This window comes from Cavia porcellus, unplaced genomic scaffold, assembly GCF_034190915.1.
Source record: "Cavia porcellus strain 051 isolate PalLab524CR breed Dunkin Hartley unplaced genomic scaffold, mCavPor4.1 scaffold_6, whole genome shotgun sequence".
NCBI classification, from domain to species: domain Eukaryota; kingdom Metazoa; phylum Chordata; class Mammalia; order Rodentia; family Caviidae; genus Cavia; species Cavia porcellus.
The window spans coordinates 23,082,226-23,098,536 of record NW_026947489.1 but is presented as its reverse complement, the minus strand read 5'-3'; the positions used below and the strand labels follow the sequence as shown (position 1 = coordinate 23,098,536).

The 16,311-nt window shown below is 40.5% G+C and overlaps 1 protein-coding gene across 1 annotated transcript in view; it reads right to left on the bottom strand.

The window, feature by feature from the left end:
- Positions 1-14,820: 14,820 nt before the first annotated feature.
- The window catches only part of Pde8a (phosphodiesterase 8A), a 122,376-nt gene continuing 120,885 nt past the window's right edge, over positions 14,821-16,311 (bottom strand). Inside the window, exon 22 of the mRNA XM_003475479.5 lies at positions 14,821-16,127. Coding sequence (XP_003475527.3) covers positions 16,021-16,127 — 107 coding nt within the window. The 3' untranslated portion in view covers positions 14,821-16,020. The remainder of the gene's footprint in view (positions 16,128-16,311) is intronic.

Here is a 16,311-nt window from a genome sequence, read left to right as displayed (position 1 = left end):
CAGCTATTGAGATGATCAGATGATTTTTGTCCTTGGCCCCTGTTAATATGATGTGTTACATTTATGGATTTATGTATGTTGAACCATCTCTGCATCCCTGGGATGAATCTCACTTGATCATAGTGTACAATCTTCTTGATGATTTGCTGCAGTCTCTTCGCCAGTATCTTATTGAGAATTTTTGCATCAATGTTCATTAGGGAGATTGGCCTGTAATTCTCTTTCTTAGTTGGGTCCTTGTTTGGTTTTGGATCAGTAATGCTTGCTTCCAGGAATGAATTTGGGAATATTGCTTCTCTTTCAATTTCATTAAAGAGTTTGAAATATAGTGGTGTTAGGTCTTCACTAAATTTCTTGTAGAATTCAGCAGTGAATCCGTCAGGGCCTGGGCTTTTCTTTGTTGGTAGGTTTTTAATTACATCTTCAATTTCATTTATTGATACTTGGTTATTTAGGATTTTTATATCTTCTTGATTCAGCTTTGGCAATTCATATATATCTAGGAACCTGTCCATTTGTTCTATTTTTTTCTTTTTCTTTTATTTTCAAAAGGATAAAACCAAGGAAAATAAAATAGAATAAAACTAATCAAAGTAAGCCAGTATAAATGACAGAGGACTTAAAAACCTTACAAAACCAACAATAGTTACCATTAATGCCTTTTGTCTTCAAAATAGCTGCAGATACCTTTGGACATAGTAAAAATCAAACAACAGAATAGAATAGAAACAATAAAAACAAAACAATGAATGCAGTAAAGGACTTCAAAACAGGCCAGTAGTAAATCCAAGTGGCGACCATAATATATCTTGCTATCTTTTAAATAGCTGATCATGCCATCAGATTTAACATAATCAAACAAATCAAAAGACAATAAAACCCAACCCAAGAAAACAGTGAAAATGATAGTTTTCCAGGTGGGGATCACCTCCTGGTGAGGCCTGATTCTTTCCCTTGCAGTCTGCAAATTGTTCTATATTTTCCATCATATTGGATACAAGTTTTCAAAGTAGGTACAGATGATTTTCTGGATTTCTGCAGGGTCTGTTGTGATTTTGCCCTTTTTATTCCTAACTGCATAGATTTGAGTCTTTTCTTTCCTTTTTTTGATAAGGTTGGCTAAGGGTTTGTCAATTTTATTTAGTCTTTCAAAGAACCAACTCTTCAATTCATTGATTCTTTGTATTGTGTTTTTAGTCTCCAGTGTGTTCACTCAGATCTTTATAATTTCCTTCTTTATATGATCTTTTGGTTTAGCTTGCTCTCCTTTTTCTAGATGTTTGAGGTTCAACGTTAAGTTGCTTATATGTGCTTTCCCTGTCTTCCTGATAAGGGTATTTACTGCTATAAATTTCCCTCTTAAGATCACTTTTATTGCATCCCACAAGTTCTGGTATGTTATACTGTCATTATCATTCAACTGTAAAAACAGTCTGATTTCTTCTTTAATTTTATCTGTGACCCATTGGTTCAGGAGAGTGCTATTTAATTTCCATGTGTTGATGCAGTTCTTGTGATTTCCTTCGGCCTGGATTTCCAATTTTATTGCACTGTGGTCTGATAGTAGAATGGGATAATTTCGATTCCTTTGCGTTTACGTAAGCATGTTCTGTGAGCCAGTAGAGGGTCTATTTTGGAGAATGTCCCATGTGCAGCTGAGAAGAATGTGTATTCTGATGTTGTGGGGTAGAACATTCTATAGACATCTAAGTCCATTTGCTCAAAAGTTTGACTTAGTTCTAATATTTCATTATTGACTTTTTGTCTAGATGATCTGTCTTTTTGTCACAGTGAAGTATTGAAGTCTCCCAATACAATTGTATTAAGGCTTATTTGATTTTTCTTGTCCATTAATAATTGCTTTATATAAATGGATGCACTGATATTTGTTGCATATATATTTATGCTTGTTATCTCTTCCTCTTACACTGTTCCCTTTATGAGGATATAGTGACCTTTTTTTTTTTTTTTTTTTATCTCTGTTAGTCCATCATGGCTTGAAATAGACTTTATCTGCAAATAGAATAGCTACCTCTGCTTTTTTCTGGGTTCCTGTCACATGGAGTATTATTTTCCATCCTTTGATTTTCAGTCTGTTTCTTTCTGAATTAAATGTGTTTCTTTTTTTTTTTTTTAATTTTATTTAAGGAGAAAAGAAAAAAAAAGCAGAGAAAGGGTACAAGTTATACAGATTTGCAGAAAAAAAATGAGCAGTAGGAAATCACTAGTTAATGGATTACATACTGTCATCTTAGAAATAATTGTTCAAGTCACAAAATTAAAGCTTGTAAAGTGGACATTACATCAATGATACTGCAAACAGTTCTGTTCAATGATCCAATAAAACTCTGTGATATCATATTCTATCGTATACACTTAAATATACATGCAGTTATATAGTTTAGAGCACTTTCATTTCCTCTCTTTTGTACAATGACTATTACACATTTTGGGTTTCATTGCTCTCACGGTTCTTATTACTTTTTTGGAAGAAAGTAAAACCAAATGTGACATAACAACAGAATTGGTCAAGTCAAAAGGGTGGACATAATAGATAATGTGAAAACATAATACAAGGTGATCAACAATGGTTACCATAATGCCTCCCGCTATCTCTAATAGAATTGCCTATACCATTAGTTATAATACAATTGAACAAAACAGTAAAGAACAAAACCGACAAAGCCAAACCATTGGAGACATTGTAGGTCTTCAAAAGTAGATAAAAGTCAACGAGAATGGGCGTTATAATGAATCTCATTATCTTCACAGCTGATGCCTAAATTTTCGAACCTGATACTATCCAGCAAAACAGAATAGGGGAACATCAGTTAAAAACCAGATGGTGAGAGTAATACAGGGCTTCAAATCGAGGCAATGGAAAGTCAAACTGCTATTTTTTTCCTTTAATTAAAAGGATAAAAATTTTTTTAAAAAGTATTAAAAAAGTAAATAATGGAGTGGAGATTGAGATAAAAGAGGGCATAACAACGAAACAGCACAGATCAAAACATAACCATTTAAGCAGAATAGTGTTTCACCACCAGATAATCCTGACCTAAAAGTAGTTACCATATTGTCTCTTTCCTTGAAATCCTTGAGTACAACTTCGTATACTGTAGCATTAAGTATATCAAAACAATGTAAAACCATTTAAGAGAATGACAGCATTACAGAGTATTTAGAATCGACTAACAGAAAATGAATAATGGTTTCTGTATAATCTCCTTGTCTTTAAAAGGTTTTTGCTTATACTATTGTACATAATAAAATCCAGTAAGATACAACCTATTTAGACCATTGGAGACAGAAGGACAAAAGCTAGATGAGACTTCAAGACAAGATGATACTAAATCAGTATTACCTATTAAGATGTCATTTTCTCCAAAATAGCTGTTCCTATCATCCAATCTTCTCTGCCTCATTTCTGTTGAGCTCTTATTCTGTCAGTAGCTGTCAGTTTGTCTTCTTCACTTTGTTCTCTGCTCCATTAGTCGTGGCCTCCACTATTTCTGGATTCTTTGTATTTTTCTTTTTTTAGAATATCCTGCAATACTCTCTGTAGAGTTGAATTGGTGGTTGCAAATTCCCCCAGTTCCTCTTTATCCTGGAAGCACCTTGTTTTCCCATCAATTTCCAGGGACAGTTGTGCAGGATATCTCAATCTTGGCTGAAGATTATTATCTTTCAAAGCTTGAATTATTTCCCCCCACGCTCTTCGTGATTTGATGGTTTGTGCAGAGAAATCTGCTGTAATTCTGATGGGTGCTCCCTTGTAAGTGGTCTGTTTCTTGTCTCTGACAGCTTTTAATATTCTGTTCTTGTATTGAATTTCTGGAATTTTTATTATTATATGCCTGGGTGTTGCTCTGTTTGGGTTGTAGGTAGCTGGGGTCCTGTATGCCTCATACATCTGAGTATCTTTACCTTTTGCTAAATTAGGAAAATTCTCTTGGATTATTTCTGTGAGTAGCTTTTGTAGTTCATTTGTTTGTGTCCCTACTTCTTCTTTTATGTTCTTAATCCTTAAGTTATGGATCCTCTTATCATCTTCTTGTCTTTGTATTATTGCTGTTTGTTTCTTTGTTATTTTTAAGAAGTTTTTCATTTCATTCTCCCATATTACAATTCTGCCCTCCAGTTCAGATAGTCTGTCCTTAGTTTCTTTCAAGCTGTTATGCCAGTCTTCGATAGACTTCTTAGTTTCTTGGTAGTCCCTTTGAACCTGCTTCACGTATTCTATGCTTTCCCTGTTTTCTCCATCAAACAATTCTCCCCTCTTTTTCTGTTCTTCCATTCCACCATCTGTTTTTTCTTGGGTGGGGCTTAGCATTTCTCTAACTATTTTGCATACTTCTAGCTTCAGGTCGTTGATAACTTCATTCCTGAATTGGTCTATGAGGCTCTCTATATGGTGCTTTATGTGTATTGGTGCGGTGTCTGCTATTGCCTGTTTCTCAGAATTGGGGGCCGAGGAGCCTTTCTTGTTGCTGCCTCTTCCCATATTCTCTGTTCCTTATATATGCAAGCTTATATGAGAGGCCCAGCTTCTCTCCCTGTCAGCCACAGCCTGATCGAATTGCGCCGGTTAGGTGTTCCCACTCACCGCTGCGCACCAGGCAGTCTACGCGGGGGCCCGCCCCTCCCGGCCACCGTCAGGCTCTGGGATCTGGGTTGGGCCAGCCTACGGGGTCCGCCGGCAGCGTCACGCAGGCCAGGCACTTTTCACCAATCCTGCCCGAGAGGGGAATGTGTGGCTGGAGTTGCCTGCGCGCCCTGCTCCCGCAGGACTGCTCAGGCCCAGAAAGTCCGCTGGAGTCAAACTGTGGTGGAGTGTCAGTTTCTCTCACTCACCTCGCCACAAGTCAGAACATGCCTCCCTGCCCGTCCTGTTTTCGACTCCGTTCGCAGACTCCCGTTCTCAGAGTTTCCGCGCGTCTCTCTCTTTGCCGAGCCGATGTAGAGGCAGCCAGCCACTGCGCGGCGGGAAACCCAAATCGCGGCTTCCAATGGCGCAGAGTCCAGCCTCAGCAGCGAGACTTTTCTGTTCCTGTTTTAGCACCAGGACTGCATTCCAAGTTGGTTTCTCTCAGCCGAGTTCGTTCCTAAGTCAGCAGAGCATAACTCCAACTGCTTATGTCTCTTTAGTCCGCACCATACCTGGCTTCTGAGCCTAGTTTTTCAGAGAGCCTCCAGTAGTTGCTGTTATCTGTCCGCCATGTTCTCCCGGAAGTCCATTAAATGTGTTTCTTGAATGCAGCATATTGTTGGATCTTGCTTCTTAATCCATTCTGCCAGTCTGTATCCTTTGACTGAAGAACTGAGATCATTAACATTAATGGTTAAAACTGATATGTATTGATTTATACTCGTCATGGTATTTTCCTATTATTGGCTCTCCCCCCATATTTTTTTCTTTTTCCCTTCCCTGCCATCTAATTGTTTGCTTTCCCTGGTGAATTCCTTCTGTTTGGGTTCACGGAACAGTAGTCCTTATTATCTCTTTCTAGAATGTCTTTCGGAACACTTTGGAGTGACTGGTTTGTTGGTCATAAATTTCCTCAGATGTTCTTTGTCATGGAAGTATCTTATTTCTCCATCAATTTTGAAAGATAGTTTTGCAGAGTACATCAATCTGGTTGTAAATTGTTTTCCTTAGAATTTGGAGTACTTCACTCCAAACTCTCCTTAAGGGTTTGTGCTGAGAAGTCAGCTGTACTTCTGACGGGCAGTCCTTTATAAATGATTTGTTACTTTTCCCTAACAGTTTTTAATATTCTGTTCTTGTGCTGAATTTCTGGAATCTTGACTATGATATGCCTGGCTGCAGTTTTTTTGATCATCGCTAACTGGAGTTCTGTATTCCTCACTTATTTGTATGTCAAATGCTTTTTCTCTACCAGGATACTTTTCTGTCACAATGTCTGTGAAAATGTCTTCAATGTCATTTGTGATATCTCCTGCTTATCCATTGACTCCAATCAATCTTAAGTTATTTTTCCTTGTCTCATCTAGCAGCTGCTGGATTGATTTCTCATGGTCCCTGCTAGTTTTGAGAAATCTTTTCCTGGTCACTAACTGCAAGCCTCCCTTCAGCATCTGAGATCCTGTCCTCACATTGGCCTACTGTGCTTTGAATATTTTCAGTGGAGCTTTTGTTTTCCTGGATATCTGCTTGACTCTGCTTATGGATTCCATTTGTTTCCTATGCTGTACTTCCATAATTTGCTTAAGCTTGTCTTCACTGTTGTCATCACTAAACTAAACATGGTGTGCATTTTGGTAATCTCTGTAGTTAATTGAGAGACTGTTTCTGATTTCATTTTTTCCAGAGCCTCATTCAGTTGCTTTATTACGCTTCAGAGAGATCTTTCATATTCTCCAGCCTCACTGCCCCCTGGGTTTGCCTTTGGTGTCCTGGGTGTCTGAGGTTGTGTTTTGTTTAAGTGTCTTCTCCTTTCTTTTCTTTTACAGTTCAGTTCCTGCAGTGGTACTTGTTAGTTGCCTGTGGTGGGTTGCTCTGTTGGTGGTATTTAGGACACCAAGGTGATGGTCACTTCTCTGAGCTGTCTTCCAGGTGTAGCTGGTTTTTGGGCTCTGAGTCTGTTGGAAGATCTTACATCCTCAGTTTGTTGGACAGAAGAAACTATTGCTCACCTGTTCTAGTTCCTGCTTCTTTGGCACCATGCAACAGTATTCTCTGTGACCCCAAGTCAATCTCAGTCATGATCAGGGCCAACAGCTGTTTAGAAAAATTATGTCAATTTTGGCTATAGTGATACCAACAGCATCAAATACAGCCTATAAAACAATAAGCTGAGTCAACCCTGATTTGCAACTTTTAACTATATGAACTGAATTTGTGACCACATAACAGAATGCAACCCCGCCTTCTTCCCCATGAAGTTTCTCTTTTTACTCTCTCTGTGGGCTTTGACTCAGACTTTAGACTCTTCCTCCCTTTCTTGTCTTCCTCACGATGCTGTGTTCCGGTGTCTGGATGGTGACTCTCAGTAGGCTGATTTCTCTGCTGCTTACTCCTCCGCCTTCTTCCCGGAAGTCCGCCTGTTACCTTTTTCATATGACGTATAAACGTGTGTGTCAGATTTACTTCACTTAACATTACGGGCTCAAGGTACATCAATTTTTCTACAAATGCCTCAAGTGTATTTTTCCCAATAGAAGAGTAACCCACCATTGTGTATACATGTCACATTTTCTTTATCTGTTTATTTCTTGATGGGCATATAGGCTGTTTCCAAGACTGAGTGATTATAAATTGTGCTGTTATAAACATGGGTACACATACATCACTGTGGTATGTTTTTAACTCTGGGGAATATACGCAAAGGAGAAATACCTGGGTCAAGTAGGATTTCTATTTTTAGTTTTTGTGGTTCTTCATACTAACTTTCAAAGTGGTAGTGTCAGTTTACCCAACAATGGAGAAAGATTCCTTTTCCCCCACAATCTCACCAGCATCTATTATTGGTTGACTCCTTTTTTTTTCTTTCTTTTTTATTAGTACCAGGAATTGAGCTCACAACCTCTCACACTTGTCAGGCAGGCGCTTATGCCACTGAGCTAAATCCCCGACCCTTACTGGTTGATTTCTTGATGGTCGTTCTGGGGTAAGATGGAATCTTAATGTTCAAATTTCCATTTCTTGAATGGCCAGTAATGTTGAACATTTTTTATGTATTTATAAGCCATTTGTATTTTTTCATCTGAGAAATGTCTATTCGTTTCAGATGCTCATTTTTAAATTGGATTTTTTTAATTGGAGGGTCTAATTTTTTTGAGTTCTTATATTCTAGATATTAGTCCCTTGTCAAGGGAAGTAGCTGGCAAAAATCTTGTAGGTCATCCCTTCACTCTGTTGGTAGTTTCCTTTGTTGTGGCAAACTTTTTAATTTAATGAGATAGCATTTACTTAAATATTTTAATGGTCCTAACACACGGTTAGAGTTTAGGAACATTGTTTTGTGTATCTGAAACATTTATGCAAATGATGGCATAGTGTATCTTTGTCTTTCTTTTTTCCTTGTAAATCCAACAGTTGAGGCTTACTTTAGGAAATCTTTTTGTTCATCCAGTTTAAGAATTTTAACTGGCAAATAAAATCATATATAAGGTACACAGAATGATGTTTTGAGATACATATATGTTATGCGGTGGCCACTACAATCAAGCTATTGAACGTGTCCATCTCAGGTGCTTACAGCGGTTCTTACTCTCCTCCACGGAGGGACATTTTATAATAGCACAAGTCAAAAAATACTCTTAAAAATATATATACACACAGACACACAGCCTCATGCTTCCAGAGATGGTTAGAACAGTTAGGATTATTCTAGATGATTTCTTGCTCTATGTGCATTTTAAAAAAAATTAACTGGCAGTGCCATATATACTGTTTCGTACTCTGCTATTTCACCTAGTGGCATGAGGTGGTACTTTTCCACCTCAGTAAATTTGTATCAACATCATGATTTCTTAATGATGACATTAATCACTCTGGAAGTCTCCCGTTACCTTCCCGCAGTCCCTTCCCCTCCCCTTATTCCCTTCTTGTGGTCCAGTGATGGGCTCCCTCTACTTTCATGTCATCTTTTTCAGACTCCGCATATTATGGAAAATATGTGACAGCTGTTTTTCTGAGTCTGCCTGGCTTGCTTCACTTAACACGAGGATCTCAGTTCAATCCATTTTTTTCTGTAAATGATTTAATTTTGTTCTTTATGGCTAAAATTCCGTTATGTATCATACCACATTTTCTTTACCCGTTCATCTGTTGATGGGCACCCAGGCTGGCTCCAGACTTGACTATTGTTAATTGTGCCACAATAAATGCAGGTTTTCAGGCATCCTGATAGTACTCAACTTTAATTCCTTCAGGGACATGCCAAGGAGCGGTATTGTTGTGTCATATGGTAATTCTAATCTTAGTTTTTGAGGAACCTCCATATCAATTTCCATAGTCATTGTACTAATTTACATTCCCACTAGCAGTATAGGACTTTTTCTTCCAGCATTTACTGTTTTCTGTGTTGTTTCTGGTAGCCATTCTAACTGGGGTAAGATGAAATTGCAGCACAGGTTTTTTTTTTAGGAAGAAAGAGAAAAAACGATACAGAATTTCAAAACAGAATTATTAGGGAATTAACAATGGTTAATGTGTTATGTATTGTTGTTTTCAAAGTAGGTGTTTGGACTAAAGACATATGTAGGAAAAAGTGATCGAACACTGAAAGCACAAACCATTCTTTTTGTCGCGCTAACAGAGATTAGCAGAATAGTTATCTGTCATGTTCACATATATAATCCTTTCTTTTGTTCTTTTCCCATCCCAGTTGTTCCTTCTCTTTAACCATGTCTTACCCTCTCACTTTCACAATATCTATTGTACATTTTGGATCCCACTAACTCCTTCAGTTTTTTGTACTCGGGATGTTCACCCTTGTGAGTCGGAACCATTTCACCCAGGAGCATGGTCTCAAGTTGCATCCATGTGCCCACAAGAGCCTCATGGTTATCCTTCTGTATAGCTGAATAGCTTTCCATTGTATAAAAACGCTGTATCTTTCTCATCCACTCCACAGTTGATGGGTAAGCCTCCCATCTTTTTCTGGTTCTGTGTCGCATGCAGCGTTGTTTTCTGCCCTTAGACTTTGTCTATAAATAGTTTCCTTTCGAGTTAAATGTGTTTCTTATATACAGCATACTAATGGATTTTTTTTTTTTTTTTTTTTACCAGTACCAGGGATCGAACTCACGACCATGCAAGGCAGGCACTTATGCCGCTGAGCTAAATCCCCAGCCCCCATACTAATGGATCTTGTTTATTCCTCCACTCTGCCTGTTTTTCTTTTTATTGGTGCACTGAGGCCATCTGCAGTGTAGTTTTGATTTGCATTTCCCTAATGGTTAAAGACGCTTAACATTTTTCACATGCTTATTGGTCATTTGCACTTACTTTGAGAATGTGTTCAATTGGGCTGATGTGTGTGTGTTTTCAAAATTCCTTTACATTCTAGGTATTAATGCTTTGTTAGAAGAGTAGCTTCCAATGACTTTTTGCTATTCAGCAGGCTCTTTACTGTTTCTGTTGCTGTGCAGAAACTTTTGATTTGATGTTGGCCCATTTGTTGATTCTTGTCATTATTTCCTACACTACTGGAGTCCTATTGAGGAAGTCTTGGTGCTGATGGGCTCCAGTCTTTCTTCATGTTTTCTTTTATCAGTTTCAAAGTTTCAGATGTCGCACCTCAGTCTTTATTGGATTTGGTTTTTATCTGAGGTAGGGATCTAGTTTAATTCTTCTAGAGCTTCCCTAGCAGTTTTTAGAAAAGAGATTGCCTTTTCTCTAGTGTATGTTTTGGCTCCTTTGTCTAGAATCAGATGGCTGGATTTGGATGGTTGTGTTTCTGTGGCCTGTATTTTGTTGATTGTGTATCTTTTTTGATACTATGGCTTTATAGTATAATTTGATATCAATGTTGTGATATCTCCAGTTTCTTTTTGCTCAGGATTGCTTCAGCAACTTTGATTCATTTCCATATTAATTTTAGGATTTTTTAAAAAATTAGTTCTGTGAAGAATGTCATTGGAATTTGATGGGGATTGCATTGAATGGGTAGATCACTTTTGTAATTGGCCATTTTAATTATACAAATTCTGTCAATCCATGAACATAGAAGGCCTTTTCTTCTAGTTTTCTTCAATGTTCTGTAATTTTCATGGTAGAGCTCTTACGTCTCATAGTCAGGTCAGTTTCTAGTGATGTGTGTGTGCACATGTGTTATTATGATGAAATTGTTTTTCTACTTTCTCACATGGCTCATTATTGGAGTATAGAAAGCTATTTATTTTTATATCGATTTTCTATCCTGACATCTTTGCCTTTTCATTTTATATTATTTATAAGCTTTTCTCCTGTTGACATGTGTAATTCTACTTCATTCTTTTAAATGGCTATATAGTCCCTGTAGTTATTTGCTGCTGTGTAAGAAATTATCTAAAAATTTACTGGCCCGAGTGCCATGAATTGAAAACTGATGGTCAAGTTAAACACCAGCTGAACTGAATCAGCGTGGTGCTGAGTGTGGATGGCCCACCTGAGGACTGCTGCCAGAATAAAAAGGAGACCAGGAGGACGAATAGCCTTGTGGGTAGTCCTAAGTGTTGCTGCTGTTTGGAGCCACTGATTCCTGGAGGAGCTTGTCATGCTGACTTCCCTGATGAGGACTCAGCTGTTCTCATTGTAGGTGGAGCTCAGGACCTCGCTGTCGATAGGATGGCTGTGGTACTTTTCAGGGGAGCCAGCCCTGGTCCTTATTTTGAGTACTGCTTTTTGGCTCCAGTGCAGATCCCTCAACTTACTGGCACAGCTCCTTCGCCCCACTGGCAAGGATTCTTGCCTCCACCACTGACCTCTGGGCCTTTCCAGTGCAGATTCATGAAACAGACTTGTGAGAGTCATTGTCGTGGGCTCTGGGCCTCCAGCTGAACTTGGGACATTGTCATGGGCTCTAGGTCTTCAGCTGGACTCATGCAGATTATTGCCATGGGATCTAGACCCTTGGTTAGATTTTGTAGGTCTTCAGTGTGTGGACAGGTTTCCTGCACTTTGTATGACTCCTTGGGCGACCATGATAAGTGCTACTATAAATTACGTGTCCTGTATGTAATTGTGAGCATTAACTGCCTTCTAGTTTAGGTGGGTCAGGAATCCAGGTGTGATTTACTCAGGCCTCTGGGCTCAGATTCTCTCACAGGGCTGAGATCACGGCATTTTACTGTAGTGGTTCCCTGGGGATGTGACTGGGTGGACCTGCTTCCCCTCCTTGCTGGCTATAAATTGCAGGCCACCTATAGTTCTTGTCACACTGAAAGGGAATTAAACCTGCCAAGATCAAATGGGTATGTCCTGACCAATCTGGTAATAAAACATTCCTTCTTTTGTGTAAGCTTGTCTAACAGATGGCCTTAAAATGTAACTTAAATCGTGATAGGACATTTCTTCCTGTGTATGACCCATGTTTTGTATAGCTGATGGCTGTACAATGTAATGTAAAATGTTTAAACTCCTTTAGCCCCTTAGCAACCCCCTTAGCAACCCAAGATGTCACCCAACCTTCCAGTCACAATGCACTGAATCTACTTCTGTACCTCCCCCTTGCTTTCCCAATAAAAGCCCTGAAATCCCGCTGGGCAGGGCTGACTCTTTGGAGAGATCCCAGTCAAGCCCACTAGTGTAATAAACTGCCTCCTAAACCTCCTCGGGGCTATTTCTTCCCATGTTTACTCTGTTTTTTGCAATGTGAGCCTCCCCAAGGCGGTTCCCAATGTGACAGCCCTGCTGCACCTGACCAAGGCAGCAAGAAAACAGGGCGTTACCATCTGTAGTGGGTTGACGAACCCACTATACTGACCATCTGTAGTGTTTCCCCAAACTCTAAAAGTGTGACTTCATTTGCAAGTGCTCTCTGCAGATAAAATTAGTTGAGGGCTGTGACTGGCATCCTTCCAAGATGAGGGGACACTGCATTCAGGGAGGAAGGTGGTGTGAAGAATGATGTACCTCCCATCAAGGGACATCACCAGGGGTGGCGGAGGCGGCCCCGATGGCTTCTCCTCCGTTCACAGCCTGTTGGCACCTTGTCTTCCGGTTTGGGGCCCCAGCAATATGATAACACACTTACATCCTGTGAAGTCACCCAGTCAAATCAGGCACGGCAGCCTTTGGAAACAAACACACCTGCCTCCGTAGCCAACTCTTAGAAGCAGCGCCCCATCAGTTTTGCCATGTTTTGTTGGCCACAAAGTCCATGGTCCAGCTCAAAACTGCGCGCCTCAGTGGGGAGGGCTCAACGGGAGCCTCTCTAGAAACCGGACACCTCTGCGCGGGCATCTGAGCGTCAAACCGGAATTTCCTCATCCGGTCTCCGCCTCCGCACGCCACAGACCGCCCTCCGGTTTCCCCACGGAACTCCGGTCCATGTTCTCCAACGTGTTGTGTACATCTGCAAGGCTCCCCAGAGCTAAAATTACAGTTGCTGAAGGAGATTTTTTCCAACTTGCCCTCCAAAGTGGTTGCACCAATCATGTTCCTACTGCTGATGTCTGAGTATTTTCTCATATTCTCATCAACACTTGGTACAACCACATTTAAAAACTTGTATTAATCTAAAGGGTATGAAATATCTTTTGTTGCCCTTATTGTAGGTATTTAAAAATATATTTTTGGGTACAAACACTTTAGTATTCTAAACTAATACTTCAGTTTTTCTAGGTCATCTTAATCTGTGGCATGTTTTTAAGGTTGGTTTACATCTTTTGTCACATAGTCTGTAACTTTTTTGTTTTGTTTCATCTGAGACAGGGTTTTGCTATGCATTTCAGGCTAACTTTGAACTCACCAAGACTGGCCCAGAACTAGCCCAGACTGGTCTTGACTTAGCAGTGATCCTCCTGCCTCAGCCTCTCAAGTGCTAGGATAACAGGTGTGCGCATACACCTAGCAAGTCCATAACTTTACAGATTCTTAAACACTTTTTAAAGCTGTTGGGGTCATTTTAGGAATATTTCCGTATTTCAAAGGTTTTTTTAGATATAGATAATTTAGAATTGATTCTGTGCATATTGTATTTATATTTGTACTTAATTCGGCCATTGTCTTTTGTAATTCATCCCATATTCATATTTGTTGTATTAATCAATATTCTCTTTCCTTTTGGTGTTCTGAAGTTCCATACTTTTATTCCTTTGACAATTCCCAAATTGTCTTGTTAAATGTCTAAAAGAAAGGTCTCTTGCCCACTTAGCTCACCTGTTGTGTATCTGCTTCCCACCAACCCCGTGATGTGGGTTATTTTCCCACTGTCGCTTTCTGTAACCTGCCTCTCCTTACTGGGTTTATTTATTTGTTTGCTTTTGAGACAGTCTTGCTGCGTAGATCAGGCCGGCCTCTGCCAGCAACAGTCCAGCCTCAGCCTCCTGAGCATCGCACCGCCGCGCCTGGTGGGTTTCATTCTGGAGAAGGGTCTGTTAGCTGTTCTTTACATGGGGGTTTGTTCATAGTTAACTGTCCATATGTCTGAAATAATTATTGAATGGCAGTGAAGTAAGTATCCTAGGTGGACAATTCCTGAGGTATCCAGTGTCTTTGATTGTTGCAAACGAGTCACCCCCCACGGACGCAGCCCACGTCAGAGCTGTGTTTGCATTCGTGACTACATTTTTCATCTCTGAAATGATGTGGTGTTTTGTTTTGTTTTTTCCTGCTTAAAACTCTGTGAATGTGTGAGGCTGCAGCCTGAAGTCTCTGGTATGACTGCCACCGGCACTGGTGGGAGAATCCCAGGCCCCATGCACCCCGCTGCGGCCACCTCGGAGGGATGAGTGGCCATGGAAACAGCTGGTGAAGATCACTTCCTTTTCCTTCTGGGCACCTGGAGGACAGCGGGCTGTGCACAGTTCTCATCATGATCAGCTGTTTTCACACAGGAACAAGGAACCTTTGTGTCCCCTGAGGGACTTGCCCTGCTTGTCCCCTGCAGCATCCTGACATCTCTGACCAGTACCCAATCCCAAGCATCCCTGGGTCAGCTCTCTGTGTGCTGGAGCCCTTGGAATGGTACCAAGTGGTGAAATATTGTGGGTCTAAGAGATTTTCAATGACGTCATCTCAGGCTCCATGCAACCTTTGAAAAGTCATTCAACTACCAAGACTATGTCAAAGTCATATTCTTTATACATAGAAAGGAAAAGATTAAATATTATGAGTATCAAAGCAAATACAACTCCAAAGAAAAATGATTTCTTAAAAACAAATAGTTTAATTTCATTTTTATCTGGAAATAAAAAAAATAGAAGTTTAAAATGAAACAGCTAACACTTGGACATGTCATCAAGTGTCATTTTTATGGTATTACCCTTATTCAGAATGTGAGGACACAGAACCCTTACAAATTTCTGGAATCAAAGGTTTCCACTGCAGTGAAAACAGGCTGGTTATAAAATGTCAATCTATTAAATACTCCATGTTTGGTCTTTATTTTCAAAGGGAATATTTTATAGAAATAGTATAAAATAAGGCAGTTCAATTATAGAATTTCTAGAAGTTCAATTATAAAATTTTTGGAAAAAGTGTTAGGGTCCAATTTTTCTTTGCTAAAACAAGGAAAGAAGAGTTTTGTATCAGGAGTCCCTGGTGAGTGTGTCAGGTGCTCAGCTCGGCTTCAGAGCCAGGTTTGGATGCGGCGGGAACAGGGGAGCCCCGCAGTCTCCTTCAGCTCTCCAGGAAAGTGCCGCTGAGACCACTTTTTCCAATTAGCATCAATCAGAAAAGAGTTTAACATACACAAACAGTTCTATAGTGCAATAAAATGTCATTTTGTATTTTAAATTTCCATTATGAAAATAAATCTATACACCAAGTAATACAGGTTAATGAATATGAATCATGTAAATTTGGTCATGGCATTTGAAGTTGGCTTTGGTTTTGAAGTTTTAAATTCATAGAAAATATTGAATTTCTAATAAATAAAACATTTTAATAATTGATAAATCGACTTCAAAATTTTTATGTTTCATTTGCTACTCAATTTGAAGACAGAAGTCACTCTCAGTAGTGTTCCAAAGCGCGTGCTCGCACCCTGCACAGTGAGAAACGGCTGCTCACGATCCCATTGCCACTAGCTGTGAGTGCTGACATAGCTGCGAAGCTGCTGGCCATGAGAGTCCCTGTCTCGGCGGGACGGTCCCTCTCAGGGGCTCTCGGGTCTGCTGTGGGCAGAAGGCTGACACAAAGCCCACTCTTTCCAGAGGAGCCCTCACGGCAGGCAGGCCACGCTTGTGGTCCAGGCTCACTCAGTGGTGGCAGATGGTGGCCACAGAAGGCGACTCATGTCCCCATGTGTCTCAGAGTTCTGGAATTTAGGAAGTGGCACCAAACTGTGGCTGCCCTCGCGAACTCCAGGTGGACAGGCCAAGTGGCAGGGCTCTAGGTGGCCCACACTATTCAGGAGGGGGCCGGAGGCTCCGCAGCTTCCTTTCGTCCAGGCCTTTCCAGTATTTAAAGTTGTTGTCAAGGTGCTGCATTAAATCTGGCAGGCCCACGAAGGCTGGAGGAGAGAAAGGGGTGTGACAGCACGCCCAGCCACGGCCGACTGGCCTCGGCCTCTGGCTTCCCTCTGTGGTGCCGAGGCCGGGACCCCGGGCCTTGCCACAGTGGGCAAGTGCGTGCTCGCTGAGCTGCACCCCAGCCCCATGTCTGGGCAAAACACAGGAGGGCAGAGCAGCAGGCAG